Source organism: Lithobates pipiens, unplaced genomic scaffold (assembly GCF_037356315.1).
Source record: "Lithobates pipiens isolate NorthernLeopardFrog02 unplaced genomic scaffold, aLitPip1_a1.2 Scaffold_18, whole genome shotgun sequence".
NCBI lineage: Eukaryota > Metazoa > Chordata > Amphibia > Anura > Ranidae > Lithobates > Lithobates pipiens.
In genome coordinates this window covers 582,153,397-582,170,488 of record NW_027507758.1, presented here as the reverse complement: position 1 = coordinate 582,170,488, position 17,092 = coordinate 582,153,397, and the positions used below count along the sequence as shown (strand labels likewise).

Below are 17,092 nucleotides of genomic sequence, written 5' to 3'. Positions count from 1 at the left end.
AGATGCCAAGGTCCGAGAGCGGCCAAAAGCCGCCGAGAAGGTCCGAGAGCGGCCGAAAGCCACCAAGAACTTCCGGGTGCCGCCGAGATACACGGGACATCTCGGCGGCGCCATTTTTAAAAACATAAGCGGACAACGCACTAAGACGGACAAGCTGCATGACGAGGCTGCAATGACGAGGCTGCAATGAGGACAGGCTGCAATGAGGACAGGCTGCAATGAGGACAGGCTGCATGACAAGGCTGCATGACAAGGCTGCTATGAGGACAGGCTGCAATGAGGACAGGCTGCAATGAGGACAGGCTGCAATGAGGACAGGCTGCATGACAAGGCTGCAATGAGGACAGGCTGCATGACAAGGCTGCTATGAGGACAGGCTGCTATGAGGACAGGCTGCTATGAGGACAGGCTGCTATGAGGACAGGCTGCAATGAGGACAGGCTGCAATGAGGACAGGCTGCATGACAAGGCTGCAATGAGGACAGGCTGCATGACAAGGCTGCAATGAGGACAGGTTGCATGACAAGGCTGCAATGAGGACAGGTTGCACGACAAGGCTGCAATGAGGACAGGCTGCACGACAAGGCTGCAATGAGGACAGGCTGCATGACAAGGCTGCAATGAGGACAGGCTGCATGACAAGGCTGCAATGAGGACAGGCTGCATGACAAGGCTGCAATGAGGACAGGCTGCATGACAAGGCTGCAATGAGGACAGGCTGCATGACAAGGCTGCAATGCGGACAGGCTGCATGACAAGGCTGCAATGAGGACAGGCTGCATGACAAGGCTGCAATGATGGACAGGCTGCATGACAAGGCTGCAATGAGGACAGGCTGCATGACCAGGCTGCACTGAGGACAGGCTGCATGACAAGGCTGCACTGAGGACAGGCTGCATGACAAGGCTGCAATGAGGACAGGCTGCATGACAAGGCTGCAATGAGGACAGGCTGCATGACAAGGCTGCAATGAGGACAGGCTGCATGACAAGGCTGCAATGAGGACAGGCTGCATGACAAGGCTGCAATGATGGACAGGCTGCATGACAAGGCTGCAATGATGGACAGGCTGCATGACAAGGCTGCAATATGGACAGGCTGCATGACAAGGCTGCAATATGGACAGGCTGCATGACAAGTCTGCAATGAGGACAGGCTGCATGACAAGGCTGCAATGAGGACAGGCTGCATGACAAGGCTGCAATGAGGACAGGCTGCATGACAACGCTGCAATGCGGACAGGCTGCATGACAACGCTGCAATGCGGACAGGCTGAAATGACAAGGCTGCAAATGACGCTGACAAGGCTTCAGATGGACACTGATGAGGCTGCATTGATGGGCATTTAAATGTAAGTTTTTTTTCCTTAAATTTCCCTCCTAAAAGTTTTTTCCACAAAATTCCCTCCTAAACTTGGGGTGCGTGTTATACGCCGATAAATATGGTATTTCTGTGAATTATGCCTTAGTCAGTTCATATATCCATCGCCCCGCCCCCACCCAGGGATTCTATAGTGATAGTCCATGCCAACAGTGACATCACACCATCACACCATTGTGTCTCTGTTCTCTCAGTATACTGTTCTGCGTCCATCCTATTTCATGATTGCCCTTCAATACATTCCAACACGGACATCTTCATTTACACTGCATGCATCCTAATGTACAGCAGAGTCCAGAACAGAGCAGGTGCTCCATCTGATCAGGGGACACAGATTTAGTATCATTCAGCTGCCTCTTTCTATGTGCTCCCTCCAGTGGTGAGAAGTAGAACTGCAACACCTTAAACTTTTTCTGAGAATAAGAACAAAAATGTTAATATACTGCAGCTTGCCAGTCCTTAGCTGTGGTGACTGCGTTAGTGATTTTTTTTTTTCTTCGGAAAAATACCCATAGACAATGTCCGATCTTTTGTCTTTGTAACTTCCTGTGAACCGCAATCTTAAACAATGTTATCAGAATTGGCTTTATTGGCCAAGTATGTACAGCTTTATTTGTATGTTTGTCCACATTTACATGAAGACCAAGCTGTCCTATAAATGTAGCATTGACAGGGATTGGGACATAACATTTTTCTTTTTTTTTATGAAACCGTATAACCATACAGGTTATGGTGAGAAGGGAGTTAAAGTGGTTCTAAAGCCTAAAGGTTTTTTGTTAATGCATTCAGGGGTCCGGCGGGGTACCCCAGAAAAAGAGGATCAGGGCTGCTCTGTGCAAAACCATTGTAAAGAGCAGGTAAGTATAACATGTTTTCTAATTTTTTTTTTTTAAAGGAACCTTTATTATTACTTTTAAGGAATATAAAAGCCATCCAACCAAACTAGTGCATAAAGGCTTTTTAAAACCAGATGTTCACATGCCTCTTTCCATCACATATTCCGAAAAAATAATAATATATATATATATATAATATAATATAATATATATATATGTCAGGACAGAGAAATGAGTTGGCAGAGCCATGCAGATAATTTCTTTAACCCTTTCAGCCAGATTTGCATCCAGAACTGCTGGTGTATAGTGATATATACACTCACCAGCCACTTTATTAGGCACACCTGTTCAGTTGCTTGGTAACACAAATTGCTAATCAGCCTATCACATGGCAGCAACTAAATGCATTTTGGCATCTAGACATGGTGAAGATGACTTGCTGAAGTTCAAACCAAGCATCATAATGAGGAAGAAAGGGGATTTAAGGGACTTTGAACGGGGCATGGTTGTTGGTGCCAGGCGGGCTGGTCTGAGTATTTAAAAAACTGCTGATCTACTGGGATTTTCACACACACAATGGCCTACAGAGAATGGTCCGAAAAAGAGAAAATATCCAGTGAGCGGCATTTGTGTGAATGAAAAGGCTTTTTTGATGTCGGAGAAGAATGGGCAGACTGGTTCGAGATGATAGAAAGGCAACAGTAACTCAAATAACCACTTGTTGCAACCAAAGTATGCAGAATACAATCTCTGAGTGCAAAATACATGGAACCTTGAAGCAGTTGGGCTACAGTAGAAGACCACACCAGATGCCACTCCTGTCAGCTAAGAACAGGAAACTGAGGCTACAATTCACACAGGCTCACCAAAATTGGACAATAGAAGATTAGAAAAACGTTGCCTGGTCTGAGTCTCAGCTGCGACATTCAGATGGTAGGGTCAGAATTTGATGTAAAAACATGAAAGCATGGATCCATCCTGTCTTGTATCAATGGTTCAGGCTGGTGGTGGTGGTTTAATGGTGTGGGGGATATTTTCTTGGCACACTTTGGACCCCTTAGTACCAGTTGAGCATCAGCCATGGCCTACCTGAGTACTGTTGCTGACCGTGTCCATCCCTTTATGACTACAGTGTACCCATCTTCTGATGGCTCCTTCCAGCAGGATAATGTACCATGTCACAAAACTCAAATCATCTCACCACTGGTTTCTTGAACATGACAATGAGGTCACTGTACTCCAATTGCCTCCACAATCGCCACATCTCAATCCAATAGAACACCTTTGGGATGTGATGGAAAGGGAAATTTGCATCATGGATGTTCAGGTGACAAATATGCAGCAACTGCATAATGTTATTGTGTCACTATGGACCAAAATCTCTGAGAAATGTTTCCAACACCTTGTTGAATCTATGCCAGGAAGAAGTAAGGCAGTTCTGAAGGCAGAAGTGGGTCCGACCCGGTACTAGCAATGTGTACCTAATAAAGAGGACAGTGAGTGTATAATATAGCCTAATATAAAGCCATTCGTTCTAAACTGTTTCAATTATCAGTGTAGTGTATGGAAACCATGGCTTCTGTGGAGTAGGGCTTAGGAACCAAATAGTATAACCATAAATGCTGTGGTTAGAAGGGACCAGTTCAACTATGTGAATAAAAGGTGACCATTGTAAGCAAACCCGTCTGTGATTCACTATATAACTAGTAATAAAGACATAAGGGGATATTTACTAAAACTGAAGAATGCATAATCTAGTGCAGCTCTGCATAGAAACCAATCAGCTTCCAGGTTTTATTGTCAAACCTTAATTGAACAAGCTGACGTTAGAAGCTGATTGGCTACCATGCACAGCTGCACCAGATTTTGAGTTCTCCAGTTTTATTAAATCTCCACCCATAATGTCCGCTTTGAGATCAGAGTGAGCCCCTAGCTGAATAAGGTCAGGTTCTGTATGGAGATGGAAGGATAAAGACACCAATAGCTCCCAGTATGTCAGATAAGCGTTCCTGTATATTTCAGCTTGCAGTAGATGGAATTCTCTTCTCAAATCCCCTGTGCATAAATCCCTCGCTACAGAGAAGAAAAAACACCCCATTACTATATTTACACCTTCCCCCCCGGGATGCAGTGATATTGGAAAAAAAATGCATACAGACAGTGGTTAATGAAGGATCTGTTTTACAAACAAGGGCAGATTTGCACTTCAGAGCCTATGGAAGGGTGGGGGCTGCAGTCTGATGTGGGAAAACGGAAGTGAAAATCAACCAATCACATTTTTTGTGGAGCAAGCTTGCCCAGGTTCATTGAGGGACCTTTAAAGAGGAAGTAAAGGCTATTTAAAAAAAAAATGCAACCTGCAAGGCAAAGGCATAATGAGCTAGTATGCATAGCATACTAGCTCATTATGAATAACCTTACCTGAGAACAAAGCCTCCGAAGCGGTCCTCCGTCTTCATCTTCGCCGCTGTCATGTATCCCGGAGTGACTTCCAGGTCTCGCTGCTTCGGCGCTGTGATTCGCCGGAGCCGTGATTAAGTCACTCCTGCGCATGCACACGGGAGCCGTCACGAGTGGCATATCGCCGTGATCTAAGGCCTGCTCAGTGCGCCTGTGCACCGCTGTCTACGGCACATGCGCCGTAGACAGCGGTGCCTGACTTTTTGTAAATATCTCCTAAACCGTATAGTTTTAGGAGATATTTCTTGGACCTACAGGTAAGCCTTAATCTAGGCTTACCTGTAAGTCAAAGTGGTTTGTAATGGTTTACAACCACTTTAATTCTATGAACAACCCAACCAATGGGGAGAACATGATCTAATGTTTATAGGTAGATTAAGACTATACATAACAATGATTACAAGCAATTCATTTTTAAGGCAATCAGCGAATCAATAGAATACTTGGGGGTCAGAAAATGGCACACACAGCAGACTTCCTGTATTGTGGACACTTTATCAGGGAACACTTAGGGATTAAGGCTAGGTTCACACCGGAGCGATGCGGGAACGCCGCGAATCCGCGGCGTTTTCCCGCATCGCATGCGGACTGCTGGGAGTGTCAGTGAAATGTTAACGACACCCCCAGATCAGTCCGCATATCGCAGTGCGATCTGCAAACTCGGACAGGAATCGGATCGCATGGTGTGAACACCCATGCGATCCGATTCTGCTGCGGACCAAAAAAAGGGTCCCGTGCGAGTTTGCGGCGGGTGCGATGCGAATTCAGCCATACTATCTGTATGGCTGAACTCGCATCGCACAGAGATCGGATGTGATTTGCACTGCAGTGCGGTGGGAATCACATCCGGTTCTCGCTGCCGCGGCGGTGTGAACCCAGCCTTATTTAATACGACTGGAGAGTTAGCTTAAAGGTTTTTTTGTCAAAGCTTAATTGAACAAGCTGAAGTTATAAGCTGATTGGCTACCATGCACAGCTGCACCAGATTTTGATCTCTTCAATAGTAAATCAACCTCTGTGTCTTTTACAAGGATTACTCTGTCACAGATATGATACTGTACAGGCAGGTGATCAATATTTGCTGATTGATTCTCTGAGTTCCTGTGTTTGGAATCTCCCCCATTTCTTGACTATTGTACTTTGACATCGGTCATCATCATCATCATTTTATTTATGGGTCAGTCCACCCAAAACTGATATTCTGTCAGTATTCCAGGCTCTACATTCCTCTTTGCCATGGAAATGCTGAAGGGAATAGTAATTCTCCTTTGTCATGGGTGGCATGTGGGTGAAGTTGAGAACTCCAGATGCATTGAGACAGTAGGAGACCTGAGATGATTCCCCCAGCATTTGCACAAAGCTGACCTATGTTTCAGGTGGAACTACCTCTTTAATCCATCTACACCTAGTACAGTGATGGCAAACCTTGGCACCCCAGATGGTTTGGAACTTGGGAAATGAAGTTCCAAAACATCTGGGGTGCCAAGGCTCGTCATCACTGACCTAGTAGGACATGTTCAGTCTCTTTCTGACGCTTCTTTTCTTCTTTGTTTCCCACTTGTGACGTCAGGAGGAGGAGCAGAAACAGGCAGTAAGTTGGTGCATGAAGTCCCATGTGCTAGAAGATAAAGTTTACCATGTGTCATCTCTATTTGCTATTCCTGCATGCCAATCCCAGCCAATACTAACTAATGAAAAAATGTCCTTCCCCCTCCTCTTACACACTGTTATAAAGTGGAACTCCAGACAAACCTAAAGAAAAAAGCTAAACCGCCCCTTTGACCTGTAATATTGACTAAAATTCATTAAAGTGTATGTCAAGCCAAAGACCTTTTTTCTCGTTTTATGTTCGTGGGGAAAGATGAGAGCTCCTGTTGTGTTTTTATTTCAATCTGGGGCTTCGTTACAAAGATTTACCCCTGAGAAAATCTGCAACACAGTAATAAAAACCTGACGGGTTGTAGCCTTTCCGTTTTTCTAAATTATACTAAAGATTGTTTCCTATCCCTCTCCACTCTGTTCTAAACTAAGAATGAAATGGTTAAAGGTACGGCTTAACGTGTTTGTTAAATAGCGTTAATACAAATAGATGTCAAATAGATGATATTAACTGCCTGCGATGCACCAGAAATCAGTCTGGATGTAGTAAAGGCAGCACTAGGTGCCATATGGGTTCTACAGCATGGTATATTGTTATGCAAACATTTTTTCTGAATTGGCGCTGGAGGGATAGGTATTGTTCATCCCTACATGTTTCCTGCACTAGCGTCTGGAAGGGTAGATGTTTAACAGTATGCAATAGGGAGAGAGAAGCATTTTGATCCTAATACACTGTCCAGTGACAAGGTTGGATCTGTGGACGTGACTCAGAAAACTGCAAAAATGCAGCCTCTCAATTCTAGGGCCACCTTCCAAAGACTTAGACCAGGGGTGTCCAATCTTTTGACCTGTTTTGGGCCACACTTAAAATACACTAATAATAAGGATAGATGATGAGCAGTAAAAGTCAGGCAGATCGCAAGTTAGCAATCACTGATATAGATAATGAGGTTGATTTACTAAAGGCTATGTACTTTGCAAATGCAGTTGTTCCAGAGCTTAGTAAATGAGCAGAAGCTCAGCTGATTCCCATCATCCAATCCATGTGCAAGCAAAAATTCTGTTTATTTTTTTATTTTTTATTTTTTTTCCTTGAACGTGATTTGCAAAGTGAAGCTTTACCTCATTTACTAAGCTCTGGAGCAACTGTACTTGCAGAGTACAACTGCACTTTTAAAAGTGCACAGTCCATTTGCCTTTAGTAAATCAACCCCAGTGTTCTTATCTGAGTAATAAAACTTAATTTATTTTTAAATATTTTTTATTATAAAAGAGGGCAACATAAAAGTAGTGCAATATTTGACACTGTTTTTGATGAACTAACTCATCAATATCTGGTTGGATGGATGTAGTAGCAATTCTCAATGAATTTTTAAGGTGCTCATCAATTAGAACCCTAATTTTGGTTCTAATTTTGCCTTTCGTGTGCTTCTTCCGTGAAAGTATTTGCTCTAGGTACTGTCGAAAACTGAAGGCATGAATAAAGTGTGATTGTGAAGAGTGGGAGATTTTTCTTAAAAAAGATAAAAGTCCAGTAAAGAGACGCTTTCAAATTTTTCTTCAGTCGTATGTGTTCACTAAGTGTAAACACATTTTTATAAAAAAAATCCAAAATAATCAACATTTTAAAGTACATTTGCTGTTTTGTGTTAGGCCGCATTCATAGTCATCTGTGGCCACAGGTTGGACACCCCTAATTTAGACTCTATTAATTACAAGGGTGGTTAAATTACAAAAATGTCAACAAAGATGGAGTTCTGCTTTAACTTGCATCTACAGCAATCAGAATTCATACCTCTACTTGTTCCAGAATCATCTAACACTTCTTTTGGGCATCACCTTCCCATTACCTCGTACTAAACACACGTGGAGGTAAAAACCTTCCAGTGTGACCAGAGAGAAGGCCAGAAGCTCAGTATTTTCTAATCTATGGAGGGTCATGTTGGAGAGTAATATCCAGGCAGTGGGTATAATCATAAAGATAGAATGTCATGAGCAGAATAGGAAAGGTTGGAAAGGTTAGGCTGTGCTGTCCTAGTAGTGGGTGTAGTCAGAAAGGTAGAATGTCAGGTGCAGAGTATTCTCTACCTTAGAGAGGTCATGTTGTATCGTGTATCTTGTTGGTGGGTGTAATCAGAAAGAGAGAATATGAAGAACTTTATGGAAGTTCATAATGTAGGATATGATATTCTAGTAGTAGGTCAGGTAGGAGCAGCATATTTCCTACCTTATGGAGAGTTATGTTCGAGGGTGTGATATCTAGTTGGTGGGTAAAATCATAAAGGTAGTATGTCAGGAGCAGAGTATTTTCTACCTTAGAGAGGTCATATTGGAAGATGTTTTGTGCTTGACGTAATCAGAAATGTAGAGAAAAGATGAAGAGCAGAGTATTTTCTACCTTATGGACTTTCATTATGTAGGATATAATATTGTAGTGGTGAGTCAAGAACATAGACAGAAGGTCAGAAAGGAGCAGCATATTTACCTTTTGTGGAGGGTTATGTTGGGGGGTGTGATATCTGTTGGTGGGTGTAAAAAGAAAGGTCTAGGGAAGGTCATGAGCAGAATATTTTCCACGTTATGGAATTTTATCTTGTAGGATATAATATCCTGGTTGTGAATCAGGAAGATAGAGAGAGGGTCAAGATGTGAGTATTTTCTATTTTATGGAGGGTAATTTTGGAGGGTGTCATATCTTAGTGATGTAGTCAGAAAGGTGTAGAGGTCACTATCTTCTACCCTCTAAATCAGGGATATGCAATTAGCGGACCTCGAGCTGTTACAGAACTAAAAGTCCCATGAGGTATAGCAAGACTCTGACAGCCACAAGCATGGCACTCGGAGGCAGAGGCATGATGGGACTCGTAGTTTTGCAACAGCTGGAGGTCCGCTAATTGTATATCCCTGCTCTAAACTAAAGGGTCATGTTGAAGGGTGTAATATTCCAGTGGTTAGTGTAATCAGAAAGGTGGAGAGGTCAGGAGCAGAATATTTTGTCCCTTATGAGGGGTCATGTTGGAGGGTGTGATATCCGAGTGGTGAACATAATCATAAAGGTAGAGATAAGGTAAGAGAAGGTCAGGAGTAAATTATTGGCTAACTTGGGGAGGGGGCGTGATATCCTTTTGGTGGGTGTAATTAGAAAGATACAGAGAAGGTCAGCAGCAGAGTATTTTCTGCGTTATAAATGTTCATGATGTAGGATGTGAAATCCTGGTGGCGAGTCAGGAAGATAGCGATTAAAGTCAGGAGAAAAGTATTTTTTACTTTATGGAGGGTTATGTTGAAGGATGACAAATCCCATTGGTGGGTGTAGTCAGAAAGGTAGTGGAAAGGTCAGGAGCATTTTCTGTCTTATAAAGGGTTGAAGGGTGTGGTATCCAAGGTAATAGTGTAGTCGGGGTGAGCAGAGTATTTTCTACTTTTTGGAGTGTCACGAGGGAAGGTGTGATATTTTGGTGTTCCAAGTAATCAGGAAGGTAGAAGGAAGGTGACAAGCAGAGTATTTTCTACTGTTTGGAAGGTCATGTTGGAGAGTGTATTATCCCAGTGGTGGTTGTAATCAGAAATGTGGAGAGACAGCCAGAAACAAAGTATTTTTCAGAGGTGTATATACAATAGTTATTGGGATACTCCTTTTTTTGTGGGCTATACAAGCTGGGATCTGTCTGTATCATTTGCCTTTTCTTTCAAGTTTCTTAAATCTTTAGCTAATTTATAAAGTATGTTAGATTTTTATTTCTTTCTCATTCATTGAGAGGAGTTCTTTAAACATTTTGGTTATATTGCCACTTACAGGAGATTTTGAGTCTGGCAAACAAAAAAAAACTGTAGGCCAGCTCAGGGTAATCCCTCCCACTACCAGTGTGAGTCTGTTTTTTGCTAGTGTCCTAGATGGACAGACATACAGTTGTGCTCATAAGTTTACATACCCTGCCAGAATTTATGATTTCTTGGCCATTTTTTCAGAGAATATAAATGATAACACAAAAACTTTCTTTCATTTATAGTTAGTGTTTGGCTGAAGCCATTATTTATCAATCAACTGTGTTTACTCTTTTTAAATCATAATGAAAACAGAACTTACCCAAATGACCCTGATCAAAAGTTTACATACCCTGGTGATTTTGGCCTGATAACATGCACACAAGTTGACACAAAGCGGTTTGAATGGCTATTAAAGGTAATCATCCTCACCTGTGATCTGTTTACTTGTAATTAGTGTGTGTGTGTGTGTGTGTGTGTGTGTGTGTAGAAAAGGTCAATGAGTTTCTGGACTCCTGACAGACCCTTGCATCTTTCATCCCGTGCTGCATTGAAGTTTCTGGATTCTGAGTCATGGGGAAAGCAAAAGAATTGTCAAAGAATCTGCAGGAAAGGTAGTTGAACTGTATAAAACAGGAAAGGGATATAAAAAGATATCCAAAGAATTGAGAATGCCAATCAGCATTGTTCAAACTCTATAATCAAGAAGTGGAAAATTGGGGATTCTGTTGAAACCAAATCACAGTCAGGTAGACCAACTAAAATTTCAGCCACAACTGCCAGGAAAATTGTTTGGGATGAAAAGAAAAACCCACAAATGACTTCAGGTGAAATACAGGACTCTCTTCAAGATGCACAATAAGGAGGCACTTGAAGAAATATGGGCTGCATGGTCGAGTCGCCAGAAGAAAGCCATTACTACGCAAATACCACAAAGTATACCGCTTACAATACGCCAAACGGCACAGAGACAAGCCTCAAACCTTCTGGCACAAAATCATTTGGAGTGATGAGACCAAAATTGAGCTCTTTGGCAACCACCATAAATGCTTCATTTGAAGGGAAGTCAACAAGGCCTATGATGAAAGGTACACTATTCCTTCTGTGAAACACAGAGGTGGATCGCTGATGTTTTGGGGATGTGTGAGATATAAAGGCACAGGAAATTTGGTCAAAATTGATGGCAAGATGAATGCAGTATGTTATCAAAAAATACTGGAGGAACATTTGCATTCATCTGCCGGGAAGCTGCGCATAGAACGTACTTGGACATTCCAACATGACACTGATCCAAAACACAAGGCCAAGTCAACCTGTCATTGGCTTCAGCAGAATAAAGTGAAGGTTCTGGAGTGGCCATCCCAGTCTCCTGACCTCAATATCATTGAGCCATTTTGGGGAGATCTCAAACATGCAGTTCATGCAAGACAGCCCAAGAATTTCCAGTAACTGGAGGCTTTTTGCCAAGAGGAATGGGCAGCTTTACCATCTGAGAAGATAAAGAGCCTCATCCATAAATACCACAAAAGACTTCAAGCTGTTATTGATGTTAAAGGGGGCAATACATGGTATTAAGAACTGGGGTATGTAAACTTGTGATCAGGATCTTTTAGTTAGTTTCTGTTTTCATCATGATTTAAAAATAGTAAACACAGTTGATAATAAATGGCTTCAGCCAAACACTAACCACGAGTGAAAGAAAAGTTTGTGTTCTCATTCATATTCTCTGAAAAATGGCCAAGAAATCATACATTCTGCCAGGGTGTGTAAACTTATGAGCACAACTGTATTTTCTACAGCTCTGCTGTGTTTAGACTAATTTTGTGTTTGCACTTTCTTTTCCATAATATTTCATTGGGAAAGCATCTCCCTGCTGTTGCTTTTGCTTGAAAAGAGCCACATGAATCCTTGATCTGTCCCTGCTACCCACCTTCAGTGACTTTGGTCACCTTTGCGCCATCCAACCTTCAGCTGCTACCAGGTGTTTGGGTTTTGTGAGTACCTAAGGCCTTGACTCTTACCCTGATCCTGCATGTTGCCTTACCACCACACAGGCAAATTATGTCTGATTCTGGCCATAAGATTGACAGTCCCACTTTATTGGGTGGTCACATTCTTCCTATGGCTTTGGGTTTGCTTGCAGCATGCCTACTGACTGTGTTTACATCTCCAGCCTGGAATCATGTTTCCTTCTGATTTTTTTTCCATCCTCAGAATTGTCCTTGTCTCTGCTGAGATGTGGCTAGACCCTGTCTCCTCTCTACTGAGGTTTTTACCATGGCCATGGAAGATTTTTTGACCCAAATCATCCAGATATTTGCTGACTTTGATTATTTTTCTGATTTGTTTATGGTTTTTAGCAGCTTTCAAATCGTTGGACACGGATAAGAGACTATTTCAGTTCTTATTATTGTAGTGCACACCACTTGGAAACCAGAAGATCGGCCTGTTGCTTCTGCCAATGCGATTTTCAACCTTCGGTCATTTTAAACGCCAAAGCTGCAAAGGCTTTCCTTTTGCCCCTACTTTTCTGTGGATATTGGAAACATCCTCACAAGTTATTTGTATCCCCTAACACTTCTAAGGCCGCGTACACATGCGGGGACTGTTCGCCCAACTTTGTCCGTCAAACAGTTTCGGCAAACAGTCCGCTCAAAATTAGCATGGACGGACATGGCCACACACGACGGACGAACAGTTTGCTGAAACCGTGCGCGATGACGTGAACGGCACGTACGACGGGACGAAAAATACGACATCCTATACACTGCATTATAACTTTCGGCGTGTAAATCCTTTCTGAGCATGCGCGGAACTTAGTTTGACGAACAAGCCTACACACGAGGGGACTGTTCGCTGAAACAAGGTTTCAGCGGACAGTTTCTCGGAATTTCCGAAAAACCTTGTTCAGCGGACTGTTCGCTGAAACTGTCCGCTGAAAGCCCACACACGAGCGGACTGTTTGCCGAAACACTGTTCAGCGGACAAAGTTGGGCGAACAGTCCCCGCGTGTGTACGCGGCCTTAGTCTTGTATCTGTTTAGTAAGGATTTTGTGCAGAAGTGGCGTACTGCCACTTTGGATCCAGCAGTGTCCCGCCTTAACAGGACTCAACAGATGAGCCTTTTGGGAGTCCTTTCTAGAGTTCTGTTTCTGCTGTTGGGCTTTGCCCTTTATCCAATTGTAGCTGTGACCTTTACCAGATAAAGTCTCATTGGTCAAAATGTCTTAAAAGATCTACCTGCTGCCAAGATTGATCTCTCACTTATATAACATGTGGAGCAGAGATAGCTGTAGTGTTAAATTTCATCTTTGACCGTTTGATGGAAGTCACCTGATATATTTCTCATATGTGCTAGGTCATATATGTAGAGCACTTTAGTTATAACGCTGGACTATGGAACATGACCTTGGACAGCATCTCTCGCTTTGGACCATCTTTTGATCATCAAGGATGCTACTGGTGACAAGAGCATCCATATTCCCAAGTGGAAGAAAACTGCAAAGGTTTCTCCCTCTCTGCCTGTTAAGAAATATCCCTTTACTCCCTTTGCTTTGCCACCACCCCCTGGCTTGGCTCCCTGTCCACTCACAAACCTGGTGGTCAAAATTCTGCCAAATTTTCAGCCTTCCTCAGTATCCAGAGTGGGAGGATGTTACATTTTTGTGGATACTAGGACAACTTGCATCTCAGATGCTTGGGTGCAGGAGGTGGTATTTCAGGGCTACAAATTTGATTTTCCCTCCCTGCCCCATCCTTGCTTTCTCACCTCCACATCCTGTCATCACAAAAATCAGCAGGTCACCATTGAGCCCTGCTGTGTTCTCCTGGCATCTCCATTGTGGGACACTTAACTTCAGACAAGAATTACTTCTGTCAAAAGAACACAGCTGAGAGTGTTCCTTCCACAAGACAAACTTCTTACACTCTGGTCTGAAATTCAAACTCTCTGCTCCAGGAGCCATCTCACTGTCCAATTTTAACTGTTCTAGGTCTGATGGTAGCCTCTTTTGAGGCAGTTCTATTTGCCCATTTTGACCCCAGATCTTTACAATGCAGCATTCTGTTGTCCTGGGATAAGTGGATCCAGTCTCTGGACTGACTGATTTTATCAGCAATGCCTTTAAAGCCAGAAACTGTGAAGCAAAATATAATCGTAAGTTCTGAAGAACAAGGACATCTCTCAAGCCTGTGATTCCTGTGATGCTAAAAGCTACGAAGTCTGCTTCTCACAAGGTTTATTATTGGACAGGGGGACGTGCTTCACTTGGTATACGTTTCCTTCCAGTTCAGGAGTGTCTCCATTGGACAAATTCTTTCCTTCTTGCAACAGGGTCTGGACTAGCATTTGTGTCTCTGTACTATCAAGGGTTAGGCTTCTCCCACTTTTCTATTCTGTTTGAGAGACTGTTGGCCTTGCAGGGGTCTCCCATCTAGCTCTCCTTGTCAATTTCCATTTGACTCAGTGGGTTATGAATCCTGGTTCACTATGCATTTCAGAATCCACCATTTGAACACATTAGCGATATTTCTCTCATTACTTTGAACCTGGTGTTTCTTGTAGCCACCATCACTGTGAGGCAAGTATCTGAACGTGTGGCCTTTGGTTCTGTATAGGGGCAAGGTGGTGCTGAGGTTGCGGACATCATTCTTGTGCAAGGTAATTTCTACCTTTATCTAAACCAGGACATTGTTTTTCCATCCCTCTCTCCAGCCTCAGTAAACCAAATGGAAATTTCCTTCCATTGTCTAAATTTGGCTCCAGCTGTGGGAGTCTATCTCCCAGTTGTTGCTTTTTTTCAGGAAGACTGACTCCCGTTTTGTAATCCCAGATGGAATCCATAGGGGTGCAGCAGCTTCTCATTCCACCATCTCTAGGTGGCTTAGTCAGGCCATCATCCAAGCTTATGGTGTCAAGTATCCATTTCCACCCTATTATGTTAAAGAGCACTCTACTAGATCTGTGACTGCTTCTTGGGCTTTTTGGCACCAAGCACCTGATTTGCAAGGTTGTCTTCTGTTCACACATTTTCTAAGCTCTACCAGGTGAACATTTGATCTGATGACAGCTTCTGACATAAAGTCCTTCAGACAGATATTTCAGCTGCGGCAGTCCCTAGGTCTTTGGTTTTCTTGGGTCTGTAACTGTTTTGTTTGTAGTGTTGCCCACCCCTCAGTTTGGCTGCCTTTGGACATCCTGAAGGTCTAAGACTTTTGTGACCCTCAAAGAATGGGAAATAAAATAGTAGTTTAATACTATTTAATACTAATTAATACTAAATAGTATTTTGTGTTCAGTTTAAAGTTTTGGAGTCCATTGAGGGATGCAGTTCCCACCCCTCTTTGTTTATGATTAGGTTCTCTGTACTGCTTTGTTAGAAAAAAGCGTGCTGGTAGTGAGACTGATTATTTAGGACTGGTCTACAGTTTTTATATGCCAATTCTGTTGTAGGCAGCAGTATAACCTGAAGGTGTAAAGCAAGGATATGCAATTAGCGGACCTCCAGCTGTTGCAAAACTACAAGTCCCATCATGCCTCTGCCTCTGGGTGTCATGCTTGTGACTGTCAGAGTCTTGCTATGCCTCATGGGAATTGTAGTTCTGCAACAGCTGGAGGTCCGCTAATTGCATATCCCTGGTGTAAAGGATAAGTTCACCTTTTACAAAAACAATTTAGAAAAAATGAACATTTTTTGCAGGTAAAAAATATGCATGTATTAGAAGCTCAATGAACTACCTAAAACGCTCAATAGCACCTTGGTAGTTCATCGAGAACTACAAGCTGACAGCCGCAAAGGCTGTGGGTACTAGTAGTTTTCACATTCACAGAACAATGAATTGGAGGGGTGCTGAGGCTTGTGCATCTGCAGGGCCGGACTTTCAATAGGGCTTGACGGGGCTCAAGCCCATGGGCCCCGTCCAATAGGGGGCCCCGCCAGCCCATACACGAGGCGTCCGCGCTATAACGTCCCTGGACGTCCTCCTCTCGTTTACTTCCCCTGATGCGTGCCGCGGGCGCGCATCGGGGAAGTACTGTGTCGACTCGGCAGTGTCCCTTGGACACAGCCAAACAGCCAATCACAGATCATGCTAAATGGCCAATCACAGCGGCCATTTAGCACTGATCTGAGTGTCCAATGGCAATGAGAGATGATATCATGAGATCATCTCTCATCGCCGGCTCTCCCCCTCACAGAGACAGCCTGTGAGGAGGGAGAGCGACGTGCATTTCACTGTGAGTAAAAAAAATAAAAAAAAACAGTGTAAAGTGCTGTCCCCAGTGCCACCTGTCCCATCTGTCCCCAGTGCCACCTGTCCCATCTGTCCCCAGTGCCACCTGTCCCATCTGTCCCCAGTGCCACCTGTCCCATCTGTCCCCAGTGCCACCTGTCCCATCTGTCCCCAGTGCCACCTGTCCCATCTGTCCCCAGTGCCACCTGTCCCATCTGTCCCCAGTGCCATCTGTCCCATCTGTCCCCAGTGCCACCTGTCCCCAGTGCCATCTGTCCCATCTGTCCCCAGTGCCACCTGTCCCCAGTGCCATCTGTCCCCAGTGCCACCTGTCCCCAGTGCCACATATAAGTGCCATCTGTACTTAGTGCCATCTGTCATCAGTGCCACCTGTCCCCAGTGCCACTGCCATGTATAAGTGCCACCTGTCCCCAGTGCCATCTGTCCCATCTGTCCCCAGTGCCACCTGTCCCCAGTGCCATCTGTCCCCAGTGCCACCTGTCCCCAGTGCCACATATAAGTGCCATCTGTACTTAGTGCCATCTGTCATCAGTGCCACCTGTCCCCAGTGCCACTGCCATGTATAAGTGCCACCTGTCCCCAGTGCCATCTGTCCCACCTGTCCCCAGTGCCATCTGTCCCCAGTGCCACCTGTCCCCAGTGCCACATATAAGTGCCATCTGTACTTAGTGCCATCTCTCATCAGTGCCACCTGTCCCCAGTGCCACTGCCATGTATAAGTGCCACCTGTCCCCAGTGCCATCTGTCCCATCTGTCCCCAGTGCCACCTGTCCCCAGTGCCATCTGTCCCCAGTGCCACC

The 17,092-nt window shown here is 44.0% G+C and overlaps 1 protein-coding gene across 5 annotated transcripts in view; it reads left to right on the top strand.

Moving 5' to 3' along the window:
- Window positions 1-17,092, top strand: part of DTNB (dystrobrevin beta) — a 239,843-nt gene that overhangs the window by 196,416 nt on the left and 26,335 nt on the right. For 3 of the 5 annotated variants that reach the window (XM_077489116.1, XM_077489113.1, XM_077489114.1), the window contains one exon: window positions 6,247-6,267. The exons of the other annotated variants lie outside the window; for them this stretch is intronic. In XM_077489116.1, the coding sequence (XP_077345242.1) occupies window positions 6,247-6,267 (21 nt within the window). The remainder of the gene's footprint in view (window positions 1-6,246; window positions 6,268-17,092) is intronic. 5 annotated transcript variants of the gene reach the window in all.